The sequence below is a fragment of the Enoplosus armatus genome, chromosome 17, assembly GCF_043641665.1.
Source record: "Enoplosus armatus isolate fEnoArm2 chromosome 17, fEnoArm2.hap1, whole genome shotgun sequence".
Taxonomy (NCBI): Eukaryota; Metazoa; Chordata; class Actinopteri; order Centrarchiformes; family Enoplosidae; genus Enoplosus; species Enoplosus armatus.
The window spans coordinates 10619577-10635431 of NC_092196.1; the positions used below are offsets into that span (position 1 = coordinate 10619577).

At 42.5% G+C, this 15855-nt stretch overlaps 3 protein-coding genes across 3 annotated transcripts; all 3 read left to right on the plus strand.

The window, feature by feature from the left end:
• The first annotated feature begins 20 nt into the window (after positions 1 to 20).
• Positions 21 to 3303, plus strand: drc3 (dynein regulatory complex subunit 3). Its single transcript, XM_070923910.1, has 12 exons — positions 21 to 171; positions 251 to 367; positions 512 to 678; positions 833 to 979; positions 1153 to 1272; positions 1362 to 1474; positions 1552 to 1726; positions 1811 to 1942; positions 2321 to 2391; positions 2648 to 2771; positions 2954 to 3085; positions 3208 to 3303. Exons 1-12 carry the CDS (start codon positions 21 to 23, stop codon positions 3301 to 3303), a joined length of 1545 nt encoding a protein of 514 aa, XP_070780011.1.
• A 2136-nt stretch (positions 3304 to 5439) lies between these two features.
• gid4 (GID complex subunit 4 homolog) lies at positions 5440 to 8256 on the plus strand. Its single transcript, XM_070923365.1, has 6 exons — positions 5440 to 5664; positions 6199 to 6258; positions 7024 to 7131; positions 7676 to 7777; positions 7857 to 7987; positions 8094 to 8256. Exons 1-6 carry the CDS (start codon positions 5440 to 5442, stop codon positions 8155 to 8157), a joined length of 690 nt encoding a protein of 229 aa, XP_070779466.1. The 3' UTR covers positions 8158 to 8256.
• A 3198-nt stretch (positions 8257 to 11454) lies between these two features.
• Positions 11455 to 15410, plus strand: noxo1a (NADPH oxidase organizer 1a). Its single transcript, XM_070923364.1, has 8 exons — positions 11455 to 11577; positions 11672 to 11752; positions 11849 to 11921; positions 12026 to 12209; positions 12730 to 12920; positions 13011 to 13124; positions 13240 to 13357; positions 13950 to 15410. Exons 1-8 carry the CDS (start codon positions 11518 to 11520, stop codon positions 14701 to 14703), a joined length of 1575 nt encoding a protein of 524 aa, XP_070779465.1. The 5' UTR covers positions 11455 to 11517; the 3' UTR covers positions 14704 to 15410.
• Positions 15411 to 15855: the final 445 nt, after the last annotated feature.

The window sequence follows — 15855 nt, forward strand, 5'->3', positions numbered from 1 at the left end:
CAACGCCTACTAGCAGCACGATGAACGAGTATTGTGGTAAATCTAAGCCCATTTTAATGGATGAGGACATTATGCGGAAGGCAGTAGTGGAGCAAGATCAGCCTGGGTGTATTGCTAAGGCGGAGGAAATCCACTTTAATGAAATCCTTAAACTGCGCCTGGAATTCAAAAGTGAGAAAATTCAAAACATTATGAATCAGTGTATGAATGTGTATTGGGTTTAGGTGTGTGAGATGTTGTTTGTTCGCAGACATCCAGATGATTGGACACTTATGGGAATTCACATCCTTGACCAGGCTTGATATGAACAACAACCTCATTGAGAAGATTGAGGGCCTGGACCATCTGGGCAATCTGACATGGCTTAGTAAGACAAAGCTTTGTGTTCATATTCTGCTCACGCTTTGTTGTCATGAATGTGGAGGTATTGGCAAAGATGTAGGCAACATCTTAAAATATGAGCCCAGCAGCTACCAGTAATAATGACAGTCAGTCTGATTGTGTCTTTTAGATCTGTCATTCAACAGCATAGAGAAAATCGAGGGTCTGGAGTCGCTGCAGAAGCTTGAAATGCTGAATTTATCCAACAACAGAATCTCTGTTATTGAAAACATGGACGCACTTGAGAAACTCACCCATTTCTACATCGCAAACAACCTTATTGGACAGTTGGACAACGTAACAACATTATCTTGCATAAATCTGTCACATATTATATGTAACATACTGCATTTGTATTGCAAGTACAGTGTAACATTTGTGTTGTGTAGTTTCAGAGTATAACATCACAGAATATTTACATAACCTAATGCAAAATAATTGCATTTCAAAGGTGCTCTACCTCAGGAAGTTTGAGAACATGTTCACCATCAACCTATTTGGAAATCCTTTGTCTAAGGAAAACGATTACAGATTTTTCATCGCAGCCTACTTTCCAAAGTTGGTGTGCCTGGACTACAGATTGCTAGACAAGAAGACAGTAAGTATAAACAGTGGTGTGTCTTGACTCAAACCCAAGTTGCAATCTACTGTATTACCATAGGTTTTATGGTCTTACTACTACTACTATTTTTATAGATCATTTTCTTTTAAACCATGACTTGAGTTTTTTTTATTTATGATTTGACATGAACTAAATGTGTCTATGTGCAGAAAAATGAAGCATCTATCAAATACCAATATGTCCTTGAGGAAATGAGACGTGAAGAGCTGCAGATGCAACAAGCTGATGAGGCTGAGAAAAGCCAGGAAGCTGAAGTCAAATTACACACGGTAATATAAAGTTCATATTTGGTGATGAAGTTGTTTTCCACTGAGCTTTGTACATTTGTATACTTACATTCAGTTCTTCTTTCCCACAGGATGCTTTTGTGGAGTCCCTGAATGGGTCTTATCTGTTTAAGAGCATGCTCAAAGATGATCCAGAGGCAGAGACCCTGCGCTGTGTGCCTGGAGTGGCTCAACTGCTTCAAACATATCCTTTGTTGTCTTGGCTTTCTAATCATATAAAGTGGGAAAATCATTACTTGAATTCCTTAACCCTACACTTACATTTGAGTACCAAATGGTGGAGCTGTGCATGCAGTTGTTTGAAATAGGCTTGGCTGAACATGAACGAAGAGAGACAGAGGTGAACTCTCTCTTCAGGGGTCAGACTAAAGCTGTGATACACCACCAGCAGAAATCATCGCAAATACTGGCACATTTTGAGCAGCAACACAAAGAGGTGATAAACTTATATACAAACTTAGATAACTCAGTAAATCTGCAATCAGTGTATAAAATGTCTCTTGTGTTCACACCTTTCTAGAGGATAGTGGAGTCGCAGCAGTTATCAGACCCAGACCTGCTGAAGGACAAGATCCACCACTGCAATGATGAAATCAACCAACTCTGCAACAGCCTCATGGCACTGGAGTTTCAGCTGGTCAGCCAGCTGGAGGTATGTGTGTTTACGCCTGTGTGTGTGTGTGTGTGTGTGTGTGTGTGTGTGTGTGTGTGTGTTTGCGCCTGTGTGTGTGTGTGTGTGTGTGTGTGTGAGTGTGTTTGCGCCTGTGTGTATACAACTTCTATACTTTGTGAAACATGTGATCTCCAAATCTGGTGTAAGTTTATTCAGAAAGTTTTAGTGTGTCATTGAATTTGAGCCTCTTCTCAATTTTCTTAAGACTCATCAATATAAGTTATGATTATTATAGATTCTATAGATACAGCTTCAATAATTTACCTCACACACACACACACGTGTCAACAACTGTGTGCCTCTCTACTCTGCCTTTGTGTGAGATTTACTCATTATGTTCCCCCATTTTCATTTCAGGACATCGTTAAAAGGTTTGACATCAGCATCTCAGACATGGTCAGCAACTTCAGTGAGACTGTTCAAGGGATATATCCTTTCTCACTGTGCATCAGCTCAAGAGCTTTGAATCATGGTTCATTACTGTTCTCAGGATCTCACTCATGAACAAGTGTTCATTTGTGGTATTTAATGTAATCAAATCTGGGTCCCAGTTGGTCGCTTTGTGTGATCTGTAATCCAGCCTTGTTTAAATGTCAGTGTTTGAATCGTACACATGGGCACACACAGAGTTTGGGTGCAAACTTAATGATTGTCTAATTTAGATTTTCCTTGACACAGTCATACATTTGCCCAATGTCGAGATCTGGAGGATGATTATCACGAGAAGGTGCGGACGATTGCTGTAGCAACTCTGGAGAAAGTAGCCAAGGACAACCTGGAGGAGGACATGCCAGATGATGCTAAAATGGTGAGTGTCATCTCTTTTAGACCAAACTGGCTAGTTATATATATTATTGCAGATATAGCAGAGCAGCCTAATGTGAAAGCTGATGACAGAGATGAAACTGAATGGGTTAGATGAGGTGAGGACATGGTTCATTACCAGTGTCGGTGCCCTCAGACTTTCACACCTGTGTTTTCTCTGCGCAGCTGTTTACAGACAGAGACGCAGTGATGGACGCACTGGCTGCCGGCCACGATAACCACCTGCTGCAAATCAATGACCGAGAGACTCAGCTGGTTACACGTGTCAATGCCTGGAAAGTGGCCCTCATTAAAGGGGTAGAGAACTGAAATGACATGAAAACAAACACCCCGTTTTATTTTCATATGGATCACAAACCTCTCCTCCATATCTAACAGTCTTGTTATTGTTTGCTTTTTGTCTTTATGGGTTATTACAGATTCAAGACGAACAACTTAAGGGGAGCCGCATGCGCATCTCAGACATTCACATATATGTGGGCCATATGAGGGAGCAGCTGGAGGAGTTGCAGTAAAACATTTCCCCCAAAACTTTTCTTTATGCACTTGGTAAAAGAGGAAATTTTCACAACCCAACTGTAAATTTCACTGTCTTTTATCATTTCTATATTTGTTTCATACACAATAAAACATTTCAGAAATAATTCAGTGTCTTCCCTTGTTCTCCAGCCAACCAAATACGTGTGCATGACATCTGTGTGGTGTGCACTTCTCTCGTCTTTTTTACAACTTTAACTTTTAAACAACGGTGCAGGTAAATACAAATCATCTGACAATTGTGTTCACAATATATCTTTTAAAAAAGCTTTTCTTTTGGTTTTTAGAAATATTACAAACATAATTGTATAAAAGTCTGAAGTTCAACACAAAACAGAGTTATATTCAAGGATTCAATATGTGTAATAAGTGCTGGGCTACAATCTTTCCTGCAGGCCTCAGGGTGCTGGAGGTGTACAGGTCCTGGAGGGAAGGCAGATTGCAGCCAATCACCTTCTCAGCAAAGCGAATGATACACTGCAGTCCCTTGTCCTTGGCAGCAGCGTACCAGATGGTGATGGAGGAGGTGAGGATGGACTCAAGATGGCGGTGGAGAAGTAGTATATCATCTGCTGGGCTGTCTTGGCGATGGAGCTGATGCTCAGCTCCCACTTGAGGTTCTGGGTGATGGTGGTGCCCAGGAAGCGGAAGGACTCCACAGTGTCATCTGGAGAGTCACACAGGGTGATGGGGTCGGGTGGGGCTGGGTTCTTTCTGTAATCCACTACTATCTCCACTGTCTTAAGAGCATTGAGCTCCAAGTTGTTCAGTCCGCACCAGGTCACCAGATGGTCAATCTCCCACCTGTAGGCGGACTCATCCCCACCAGAGATGAGCCCAATGAGGGTGGTGTCATCCGCAAATTTAAGAAGCTTGACGAACTGATGATTGGAGGTGTAGCTGTTGGTGTACAGGGAGAAGATCAGAGGGCAAAGGACACAACCTTGGGGGGATCCTGTGCTGATGGTGGATGGAGTCAGAGACATGTTTTCCCAGCCTCACGTGCTGCCTCCTGTCAGACAGGAAGTCTGTGATTCACCTGCAGGTGGAGTGAGGCACACTCAGCTTGTCCTGCAGAAGAGCCGAGGTGAGCGTATTAAAAGCAGAGCTAAAGTCCACAAACAGGATCCTGGCTTAGGATCTGCATCGTCTACAGACCTGTTGGCTCTCTAGGCAAACTGCAGTGGGTCCAGGGTCAGTAATGGATTTGGGATGTGACAATACAAGGTGCTCAAATGACTTCACTACAACAGAGGTCGGGGTGACGGGTCTGGAGTTGTTAAGTTCTCTGGTCCATGGTAATTTGGGGACGGTGGAGGTTTTGAAGCAGGCTGTCTCCAGTGAGGTGTTGTCTCCAGTGAAGATGTCTGTGAACACCGGAGACAGCTGATCAGCACAGTGCTTCAGGTTGGATGGAGAGACAAAGTCTGGCCTGGCTGCTTTGTGGAGGGTTCTGCCTCTTGATAAGCCTGTTAACATCTCCCTTCTGGATGGAGAGAGTCGTCACTGTGGTAGGGGAGGAGGGGGTGTCTGAGATGGGCAGTTATGGAGGTGGGTGAGGAGGAGCAGGTGGGCTGGAGCTGGTGCCTAGCCTTAAAAATAAGAATTAGAAAAAAATAATAAAGGATAAGAATAAAATGTTTGATATGTTTTATCACATGGGGTGGTATATGTGGTCTGGTAAATATAGTATATTCTTTGTATATCTTTGTGTATAGTAGAACCTGAAGAAATTTGTCTTTGTGGAAAACTGTTTTCTGCACATTTAAAAATAAGACCATACTTTCTAAAACAGGGACCAAAACATTGTAAGTTTCCCACATTTCTCTCATATACTTATGGTTGCAGTGTAGCAAAACGTTGAATACAATTCCCGGAATGCATTTGGGTACATTATCCAATAAGACTCTTGCTCAAACCTTCCAGCCAATGAAATTCAGGGAAGCTACATTCTCAAATGAGACGTTGCAGTATACGTCTTCAGTAGCAAGTGCATGGGATAGCTTGCAAAACTGAGGGAAGTTTTGGACCTCGGGGGTTTTGTGCAGCTGGCAGATCATCCTCTGTCAGTTCCCATTCTCCGTCCAGCTGTGGTGTGCTCAGTCAGAAAGTTCATGACGGTGGCTGACGGTGACACTTTAGCGCTCATCATGCCTGTCCGAGCAGAGTGCTGCAGTACCACCGGCCCGGCCTGCCCATCCTCGGCCTCGCTTGTTCCCCCTGCTCCGATCAACACCCACCAGCCGGGGGTGGCCACGTCGCTGCTGTACAGCGGCTCACAGTTTCGGGGTTATCAGAAGAGCAAAGGAAACTCCTACGACGTTGAGGTTGTTTTGCAGGTAATGTGTTATTGACATATCCGTTTTGGTTTTAACATTAGTTTGTTTATTGTTATATGCAAAGTCAGCATATGTGTAGCCCTAGTTGCTAAGTTGCTAACTTAGCTGACGTTAGCTCGTTAAGCTTTTTTTTTAGCTGTTTGTCAGTAATACTAAGACGCTGACCTAATTTTGAGCAAGCCCAGGTGTGTGTCTACTGTGACATTTTGAATTGTGAACAAATGTGAGTAATTAACGTGTACGATACATATTTTGCAGTACATGTACTATCTAAACACGTTAGCATGTTGTGCAACTAGCTGCCTAGTTAAATGAGTGGAATTAATCTACTAGCGTTGACTTTGACAGCAATGTCAGCAGACATCATAACAGAAACTATAACGGCTGCCCACTTTGTAAGGTTTGTCTCTGTTCTCACCAGCCCTCCTGCATTTTTTTATATAATTAAGAGGGAGAAACACTTGTGCACCTGTAATTTCAGGCCACTTCAGAGACATATTTAAGTGTTATCCTTAATCTGTTTGTCTTCGGCAGCATGTGACTATGGAGGACTCATATTTGTGTGGATACCTGAAGATCAAAGGCCTTACTGAGGTAAGCTTTGAAACTAGGTCAGATGTAGTAAGACTGGCCTTTATTCTGCCAAAGGCTAACCTCAAACTGGTTTCCACATTTAATCGAGTGGAAACTGGTTTCCACTTGCTTCATGCAGGCTAAATGGTGACAAAGGTAGACAAATGTGAGGTCATCAGGTTTGACCTCTTCTTCCAGGACTGGACTCTAGTCCTTCACTTAACTGTGTCAACTGTATACATTACATTACGCAACATATGGAAGCTAAAAGGCCAGCAGGGTCCTGAAGTGAATTTTGGCTGTGGCAGAGTGGAATGAAAGACGAGCAGCCGGGTTGTGTTTGTCTCTGTAGAAGCAACGAGTCATTTAAACTGACTAATTGAATTAAAAGGAGAGTACAAACAGATATTTGCTAACATTTCTGTATGTAAGCGTGTCTGAGTGCATCCTTTTTATTGCATAAAACCTATATGCAGGGGAGTAAGAGTACAGAATGAGGACCGTTCTCCTGTTTGATTCGTCTGTTTGACTAATTGTAGAAGCTGTACAGGCATATCCAGATATCCAGATATTCAGGATGTGGGGAAAAGGCTACTCAATCATAATGTTTGCTGCTGATCGATAGATAATAGTCTGCTGCACAACATATAAGTCGTAACAGTAGCAGTATACCTTAAGCATTTTTAAAAATATATATAGTTTGCAGGCATGCACTTTGGAAGAAAGATTGAACTGCTATTGATGCATCCACTTTTTCTTTCCTTTCTCGGTTCCTCTGTGCGACAGGAGTATCCCACTCTCACAACGTTCTTTGCTGGTGAAATTATCAGTCGAAAAAGGCCTTTTTTAACTAGGAAGTGGGACGCTGATGAAGATGTGGACAGAAAGCATTGGGTATGTCCTGTTTTGACTGTATCTACATTTTGTATTTTAATATTTTGCTGTGCTGTAGGCAGGGTGGTTAATAATTAAGGTATGGTGCAGAATTACAGGTGCTTTCATTGGTTTAGTGTTTGCGGACGTCTTCAGCCGCTGATCTTAAATGAAAAGAATCATGCAGTTTGTAAGTAGCTTTCTATATGATGGGAAAGGCACTGGCTTACTTTGATGAGACATGTTGGAGGTTTAAATTCACCCGAACTGTAAGCGCCTGCAGCCCTTTGTCTTACCCGTTCACTGACACTTTGTGTGCATGTCTTCCAGAAAAGTCTAAATTGTGCAAAATGAGTCTTTTTGGCTGCCTCTTGGTTAACAATAGATGGAACCTGGCAGAGAAAAGCCCATGGCAACTGTTGAACTTTATATCAAGGGAAGAAGCATGTAATGATTAATGAAAATGTACGTGGTACGTACTTTGCATCCCTAGTCGCCGTTGTTGTCTTGTCATCATCGCCATAGTTTCTGTTCTCTTACCTGTGTTTTAATGAACTCTTTCCAGGGAAAGTTTAAGCCTTTTTACAAATATGCCAAAAGCTTCAACTCGGATGACTTTGACTATGAAGCTCTGGACACCAGTGATTATGTCTTCATGAGGTGGAAGGTAAGTACATACTCTTACCGTCACCTCTCTCTCCTTGTGTTAGCTTTAAGCTCTAACCTCCACTTCCTTTTCCTCTCAGGAGCAGTTTCTAGTTCCAGACCACACTATCAAAGACATTAGCGGCGCCTCCTTTGCTGGCTTCTATTACATCTGCTTCCAGAAGTCCACAGCCACTATCGAGGGGTACTATTACCATAGGAGCTCAGAATGGTAACTTCCAGCATTACAAACCACATTCAATGATCAATTTGCCACATTAGAACGTGTCTTTTATGCTGATATTCCTCTCGGTTCTTTTTGCTGCTTACATCTGCAGGTATCAGTCTCTAAACCTAAACCATGTTCGAGAACACAGTATGCCTATTTATGAATTTCGGTGACAAACGCACACACAAGTATTGAGTCAAGGAGGGGACGGTCCATACTGCCCTGTGGTTAAATGGGACGGGAACGACGGAGAGAGCCCTTTAGTGCCAAGAATGGAGCTGACCCGCTTTCCTCGCATGTGGTCAGACACTCTTCTGGAGGACTGAAAGAAAGAAGGCACGGAGAGAGACGAGTTCAAAGGAAGACAAGGATCAATGACAGATGGACAGTTCTTACGGTTACTGTAGAGCTGATGTTTGGCTCAGACTTTTATTTTTTTTATTTTGTCCTTTTTTGGTCTGTTTTTATTTCAATCGTGCGCTACCTGATTTCTTTGCACTCCCATAGGATCTGTCTCCCTGTAGTTGGACATCAAAATAGGGTCCTGCTTTGCTTCAGTGGAGACACTAAACAGCATTGCCTTTCAGATAAGCTTAATTTATTTCTCTTATTTTGAATATACAATATCTTTGCAATATTGCTCTGTAGTGATTAATGCAGTATGATGGTGGGGTCATTGCCAAAAGAAGGAATGGTGAGCAGTGATCTACTTTTTATGCAAGGTCTGTAAGACTGTCAGGTCTGTTGCTCAGGGATGGTATGTTTGGGCAATATGTATTTAATAACTGAAAGTTGAATATGGGAAGAGGCTGAGTTAGGATTACAGCGACGTTGACCTCCGATCAGGTCCTTAATAACCAATAACCAATCATTTCCAAGCTGCGACTTTTTCAAATAATCCTCTAAGTTGTCTCAACAGAAAGTCTGCAAACAGCTTTTCTCTATGCAAACCAAAGGTCACTTAGACGTAGGATCTCTAACACCACCTAACTTATTTTACTTTCAGATTATTTCTCTTCCAGAGTGATTTTATTTATTTTTTTTAAATCAAGAATGACCTTGAGTGAAAATGCAAATAAGAAAAAATAAGTAAATTTATTTAATTATAATGACCAGCATTTGAAGCTCAGATATGTGACGATACATTCCAACTCAAAATGTCAGATTTCTCACAGCCCAGTCATATAAGAGGTGTCGACAGACAGTAGACCAGAAGAACAGAGATGTCGCTGCACATGAAAAGTTAAGATGTAACACGACAAAAGCAATGCAGTGATTTGAATGTTAATCGTTGATACAGTCTGTTGGTAAAATCATAGTTTACTTTCATTTCCTCGTGGTCCTATTCCCCCTGTCCACATTATTTCCATGTTTAGAAGCAGATAAATGTGGCTGAATGAGTTCATTTTACTGCATTTTTAACCTTTTTAAAACAAAGGCACAACAGCTGGACAAACATAAAAAAGCTTCACATAACACGCTTTATCTTCAATGTGTTACTGTTCTGTCCTCAGTGGAAAATGTTATGTAGGAAAAAGCACCTTTTGTGGCTCGTGGAGACTAAAGTAGGAAAGGGTGATGGAATAAAACCTCCTTTGATGCTTTAGGAAAAACCTGCTGCCTTACAATTTTAACTGTTTGTTAAGCTCCCTTTTTATTTTATTTTTTTTAAAAAGACAAATTATTAGGTCAGTTATGTTTTATTTGAACGAAATGATGAAAGTGTATTTCTGTGTTTTGAGAGAAATTGTGCAAACTGCTGATCAAAAAGTTAACTTTTGATCAGCCACATGGGGATTCTTAGTTTCTGTGGAAAGGGTTGAAATACAAGTTACGTGCCGGAGAATGCATGTTCTTCGCCTGCCTCCGTGATGTGTACAGACTTTCAGCCGCAGCATGTCAAGCTGTGGGAATAAAAGTCAGTGGATTGAAGATGCTATATCCTGAATTACTTCAAAATAATTATCTTTTTTTTTTTTTTTAATTAACTATATAACAGAAAAAATGTGCAATGTAAGAAACAAATGTTTATGTGGGAGTGTGCCGTTAAGTGTTGACTGAAAACAGCTGACTTAAAAAGTTCAGTTTAAAGAAGAGGATGTGTGATAAAGTGCATTGTGTGAGGTGAAATAAAGAGTTCACTATTTCATACACACTTGCGATGTCATTTTATTTTGTAATAAAGCCTGCGCTGGGAAACAGGAAAGACAGGGACACCACAGAGATCATAGCAGCCAGCACTAGATGTCAGTAGTGGACCACAAAAAGGTTCAAGTCCTTTTCCCTCAAACACATCAGGGAGTCTCAATCGAGCTGGAAACTGCTCAAACATCTATAGGTCTAATAAGTGTCTGGCCAACTTTCTTTTATCTCTGACATTGTGTGGGTGCTGATAAGTAAATCAACTAACGTGGTGTGGGCCAACAAATCACAGATACAGGCCAATCCTCATACACACACACTCATCACATGAATGGAGGCAGTGAGCCGAATCTCTCTTGGAGAAGCGTGTTGCCAATAAATGCTGGTCACCTCATTCCTTTATTACCAGGTCAAATTCACACACAACTGCAGTTTTATGTTCTGGCTTGTTCAAAAATGCTTTTAGTAATAAATGTTAAGAGGAACCCCTGAAACACTTCAACTAAGAAATATGCAGAGTAACAACACATATATTGTGTTGGTGGTTGCTCTGCAGCCGGCTGAGGGTTAATCCTTAAAGGGCTCAGGTTTGGGTACAGCTAACAGGACCTGGCTGGAGAGAGGAGGAAACATTTCATATGATCCACAAGGAAAGAAAAAGTAATGTGGGAAACAACTTCCTTATCAGGCTCTAACAATGCTGACTAATCTGTCAAGAAGCATATCTAACAGAGATGAACACTGTAACCCTAACCCTAACCAGTGCAGCTAATTATTCATGATCTTTTTCAATACAATCCAATTACAATTAATTTATAATTAGTGTATAGGAGTATCATCATATATATGATCTGTCATCATCTAGTTCTCATACATAGATACAAGATACAGCACATACAAACAAGGAACAAGAGGACATTCTGACATTTGGTTGCACTTTTTAATTATTGGCTGGTGAGGATTATGATGATGATGCAGATGATGTGGGTCTGAATAAAATGGATGGCAGCTGATGGACTGAAACATGTCCCTCAGACTGGACCGGTGAGTGTGTGTGTGTGTATTTAATAACCAGGAGGATCACTCTCACCAGAAATACTCTCTGAAGGAAAATGGGAACACAGCCGTTGAATATTTCCTTTGGCACAGAGTTACACTATTATGTTAGAAAACCACACGGTTCTGGAGAAACGCCGGACTTTCCTTCAAGTGACGGAGATATTTTCCACCTCTGGTCTTCTGCGTGACTCACACACGCACAGCCACACCTGCCAAGGTGGAGGGAATATAAATTGCACCTGCTGAGCATCAGTGCTTCAGTCCCAGACCAGACCAGACCAGACCGAGGCTCCAGCTGGACTACTCAACACGCTTTGTTTCATCGTTTCATCATGGAGCGGTATCCCATCAGTGTCCGTATCATCGGAGTGATGCACAAGGAGAAGAGCAAAGTGAGAGTTTGTTCTCTTCTTTTCTGATTTTTAAGAGCGGTGCTTTGTTGTTGTTTTTTTACTGTGATTTAACATCTGCATGTTCCTCTTCCAGATGTACATGACCTCCGTGCTTTGGTCGGACCAGAGTGATATTGTAGTTTATAGAACTTTTGGGGATTTCAAGAAAATGCACGTAAGAAGCCATAAAGTACTGTCGCTCACGTTTGTATTGCGCATGCGCATGTGATTGACGTTTTTTAATAACAGTTATGTTACTTCTTTATTACAGAAAAAAATGAAGAAAGCGTTCCCGTCAGCAAGTAAACTGAAAAAATCAGACAGAGTCATCCCCAGATTTCGAGGTATGTGTGCGTGATTTGCCGCCGCAGATTATGTGCGTGACAGTGTGTAGTTAAAGTGCAGCTGCAGGCTGTCGGGAGTCTGACCTCTCGCGTCCTCTTTTCAGACAAAAAGATGAAGCGGGGCGGCCAGAAGAAGGGTCCCACCAGGTCACTACTGCGCCTCAAGTTCTTGCAGAAATATTGTAATGAACTTCTGAGCTGCGACCCGCGGGTCACTCAGTCTGCAGACCTCATCCAGTTCTTCCACCCCAAAGACCAGGACCTACAGCCGGAGTTCGCCAAGAACAGGTGGGCTAAAACATTTTTATATGAATTAAAATTTCATCATTTGTTTGTGGGATGCCCACAATTTGACAGTTTAGATTATTTATGCAAAAACTGTAAAAAAAATACCCTGGTTCTATAAGACTGATGTGTTGCCATTAACTGCAGGTTTTTAACCTTCACAAAATGTCCCTTTTGGAATATTAGACTCAAGAAAGACATTTCAGTCCCTACTGAAGAATTACAGAGTTATCCTTAACCCTGGTAAGGTCTATGTGCATGATCATTGTTGTTAGTAACATAAAACAGGAAGAAGAATGTAAAAGAATTGGAAAAATAGACAATTTGAGTTTCACAGCAAGCATGTGGACCTGGATAATGTTAAATCCTGAAGTAGTATCTGCACCAGGAGCCTTCAAAATACAACCTGGTCGACTATGAGAGGAAAAAAGAGGCTTTGTGCATGGGCCACTCCTGCATTCCTGCATACATGCATTCCTGGAGTGTATTTACCTCCAAATTAACCCGCGACTCTCCTCTCCAGCATCATGATCATGCCCTCAGACGATGACATCAATGCTGATGCAGGACAGGGCAACAGTGGGAACGTGACCCAGCCGTTTGTCACAGAGACGTACAGATGCGTGGCCCCGTACGAGACCAAAGACACCAAGAACAAACCTTTCAAAGTGACGCTGGACGAAAAAGTCGACGTGCTCATCAAAGACAAAGCAGGTGAGCGAGCTTCAGTGTTCAGTGTCCTGTTGATGGCTGAAACAGACCTCATGGACCTCATGAGTTAAATGTGTGGTTGTGTTGGTTCAGGGTGGTGGCTTGTGGAGAGCGAGGACAAGCGGATGGCCTGGTTCCCCGCCCCCTACCTGGAGAAGCTGGATGATGACGGCGATGAAGATGAAACAGACGGGACTACTGAAAGAGGTACACAGCCTCTATTGACACTCGGCTTATTTGCATACATAGTGCATACAGTCTATTTGGGGTTAATGTCAGTCACTTTGACGTTATGTATTAAAGCCATTTCTTTCACTCTCAGGAATGATGTACACTGCAGTCAAGAGCTACAAGGCCACCAAAGACGACGAGATAACTGTAAGCATCGGTGCAGTGGTGGAGGTCCTGCAGCAGTCTGACAACGGCTGGTGGCTCATCAGGTATTTGGCTGAACTTTTTAACATCACAACGGCTTCATTAAAGATCGTTTTCCCCCAGAGAATCTTGTTGAGACTCACATATAACTACTGTACGGGAAACTTATGGAAAATAATCCTCTTAAATAACAATCTTGTGAATGTCAAAAAGCCATAGAAATAGGACCATGAATAGGATAGATAAGGATAGAAAAGAAAGGCAAAAGGTGAAAGGGAAGTTACATCAGGCTCAGTGAGGATCACCACCCTGTCTGGCAGTCAGTCAGGTCAACAAGAATAAACACCAGACAGTGTTTCTGCTCATGTTGACTTTATATTCCTTTGGAAGAAAGTTCCTGAAGCACTGCAGCCTGTAAATAAGAGCCAGTATCTTGATGTAAAACAAAGTGTAATCCTGGATTAGTCTGGAAGCCTTTAATTGTATTTTACTTTATATCATCTGTTATCAGCAGGTAAAGACAAAGGAAAATGTTTGCCTAATTTACAGCATGTTTGTCAAAAGGCCAGATGTTATCAGTGAAAGCACTCACATGAGGAAATTCTCAGAGCTTTAAACCAATCCAGATTTTCAACCCTGCATTCTTGTCTTTGACAGATACAACGGTAAAGCAGGTTACATCCCCACCATGTACCTGAAGCCCTACAACTACCCTCATATCCGCATGACAGCCCTCCATCAAGATCGTCGCTTGTCATCGCCGCTCCAGGCCTCCTCCCCGAGGCTGGACCAGCAGACCCACCACCTCAGCAGCTCACAAGGAAACCTGCTGCAACTTCCACCTGGCAGGTCCTCCTCACCCCGCCAGCTCCAACCAGACAACAGGCAGATGTCGCGCTCTCTCAACATCCTGTCTGAACTACCTCCTGCTCAGCCTGCAGCAAGAACCACCGCCTCTGCTACCACCACACCTACGACCGCCCAACACTCCCCTCCGCCCATAATCATGGTGGAGATGGACGGGGACGAGGAGCAGCTTGACAGGAGCCAAACGGCAGACAGCGAGGGAAGCTTTATGAGCGACAGCAGCGACTTCAGCCTCAGCGATGACTTCAGTTCCTCCTCAGCGAGCTCGAACTTGAACCTGAGCTACAGCGCCAATGAGGAGCGGCTGCGTCTCAGCCGCACGCCTCCCCCCGTGGTGAGCAACCGCCTCAGCCCAACAAGCGGCCCAGAGGGGAAACTGATCCCCAGCGTCTCCGATCCCAACCTCTACAAGGGCCCCACAACACCTAAGGTGCCACCCAGACCGCGGGCCCAGGAGATCCTCAAGCGGTGCACCACTGTCACCCGCAAGAACGCAACCAGAGGCGCTCTGTCATCCACAGCAACTGAGATCCTGAGTCGATGAAGTTTCTGTTGATGCCAGTGTTAGCTTTATTTTTATTATCAGGGGACCTCATCGACTCTGTGGCCTAAGGATGAAGGATGTTCTGCTAGTGAACTGTTTGATTGACTTGAAATGAAACAAATAGAGAGAGACTGTGTTCAGAAATCTAACTGTGTGTAAAGAGTTGCAGAAAAAGTCTCATTATTATAATGAAAGAAGAGACACTGCACCAGATCGTTGAGTTTCTAGTGAAGTTGTATCGATGGAAATGTGACTTGTCAAACAGTCTTGTTAGTGTTGTTTGCATAAACCTTGAAGTGAGGTTGGCAATAAGTACGCAAAATTGTACAATGTACAAAGGCCTTGTTTACATCAGCAAAATCAGTACATAGATGATTAATCAGGATACACTAAACACTCACAATGCACTTGTTTACTGTTTTGTCATTTATTTTCCATACTGGAAACCTTGTGTTGTGCTTTATTTGCATCTGTTGACCGTGCTGAGGGCACAGAGGGAGATTCATTCATGTGCAGCAAAAGTAAATGTTTGTCTGAAATACCGGAGTGTGCAGATAGCTCTATTTCCTTGTAGCCAACTTGACTTGAAGAATGGGATGTGTGTGTGTGATGAACACTGAACATACTCTCCAGAATCTGACCATGTAAATTCTGGGTGCGTTCACGTTACTGAAAAGCTTGAAACAAATAAAAGCGTTTTTGGGGAATTTTGAAGTAACTCAACTGTTGTTTTTTTTCATCTGTTTCACACATAACTGTGCTTAACATACTTAATATATAAAGGATAATTCAGGTCAAGCTTCAAAAACGCTGGATCCTACAATGCATATTTTAGACTTTCCTGTCTGCTAAACTCTTTGCCCCCAGTTTGTGACGCAGGCTTTCTGTTAAAAAATGTGTCTCAAGCTCAAGCTGAGATAACCTTGATGACATTATCATTATCCTCTCAGACTTCACAGAGCTCCCCGAGAGCCAAAGGACATTTTACTGTTTTCACAGGCTGAGTAGCGTGACAAGTAAACTGACCTTTATGTAAAATAGGTGGAGCGTCCCTTTGAGCATATTTAACTCAGACTGTGTCAAATACTGAAAAGCTCAAATTCAGTGAGATCCCCTCATATTAATACACCAGTTTAGGGCTGCAACTAACAA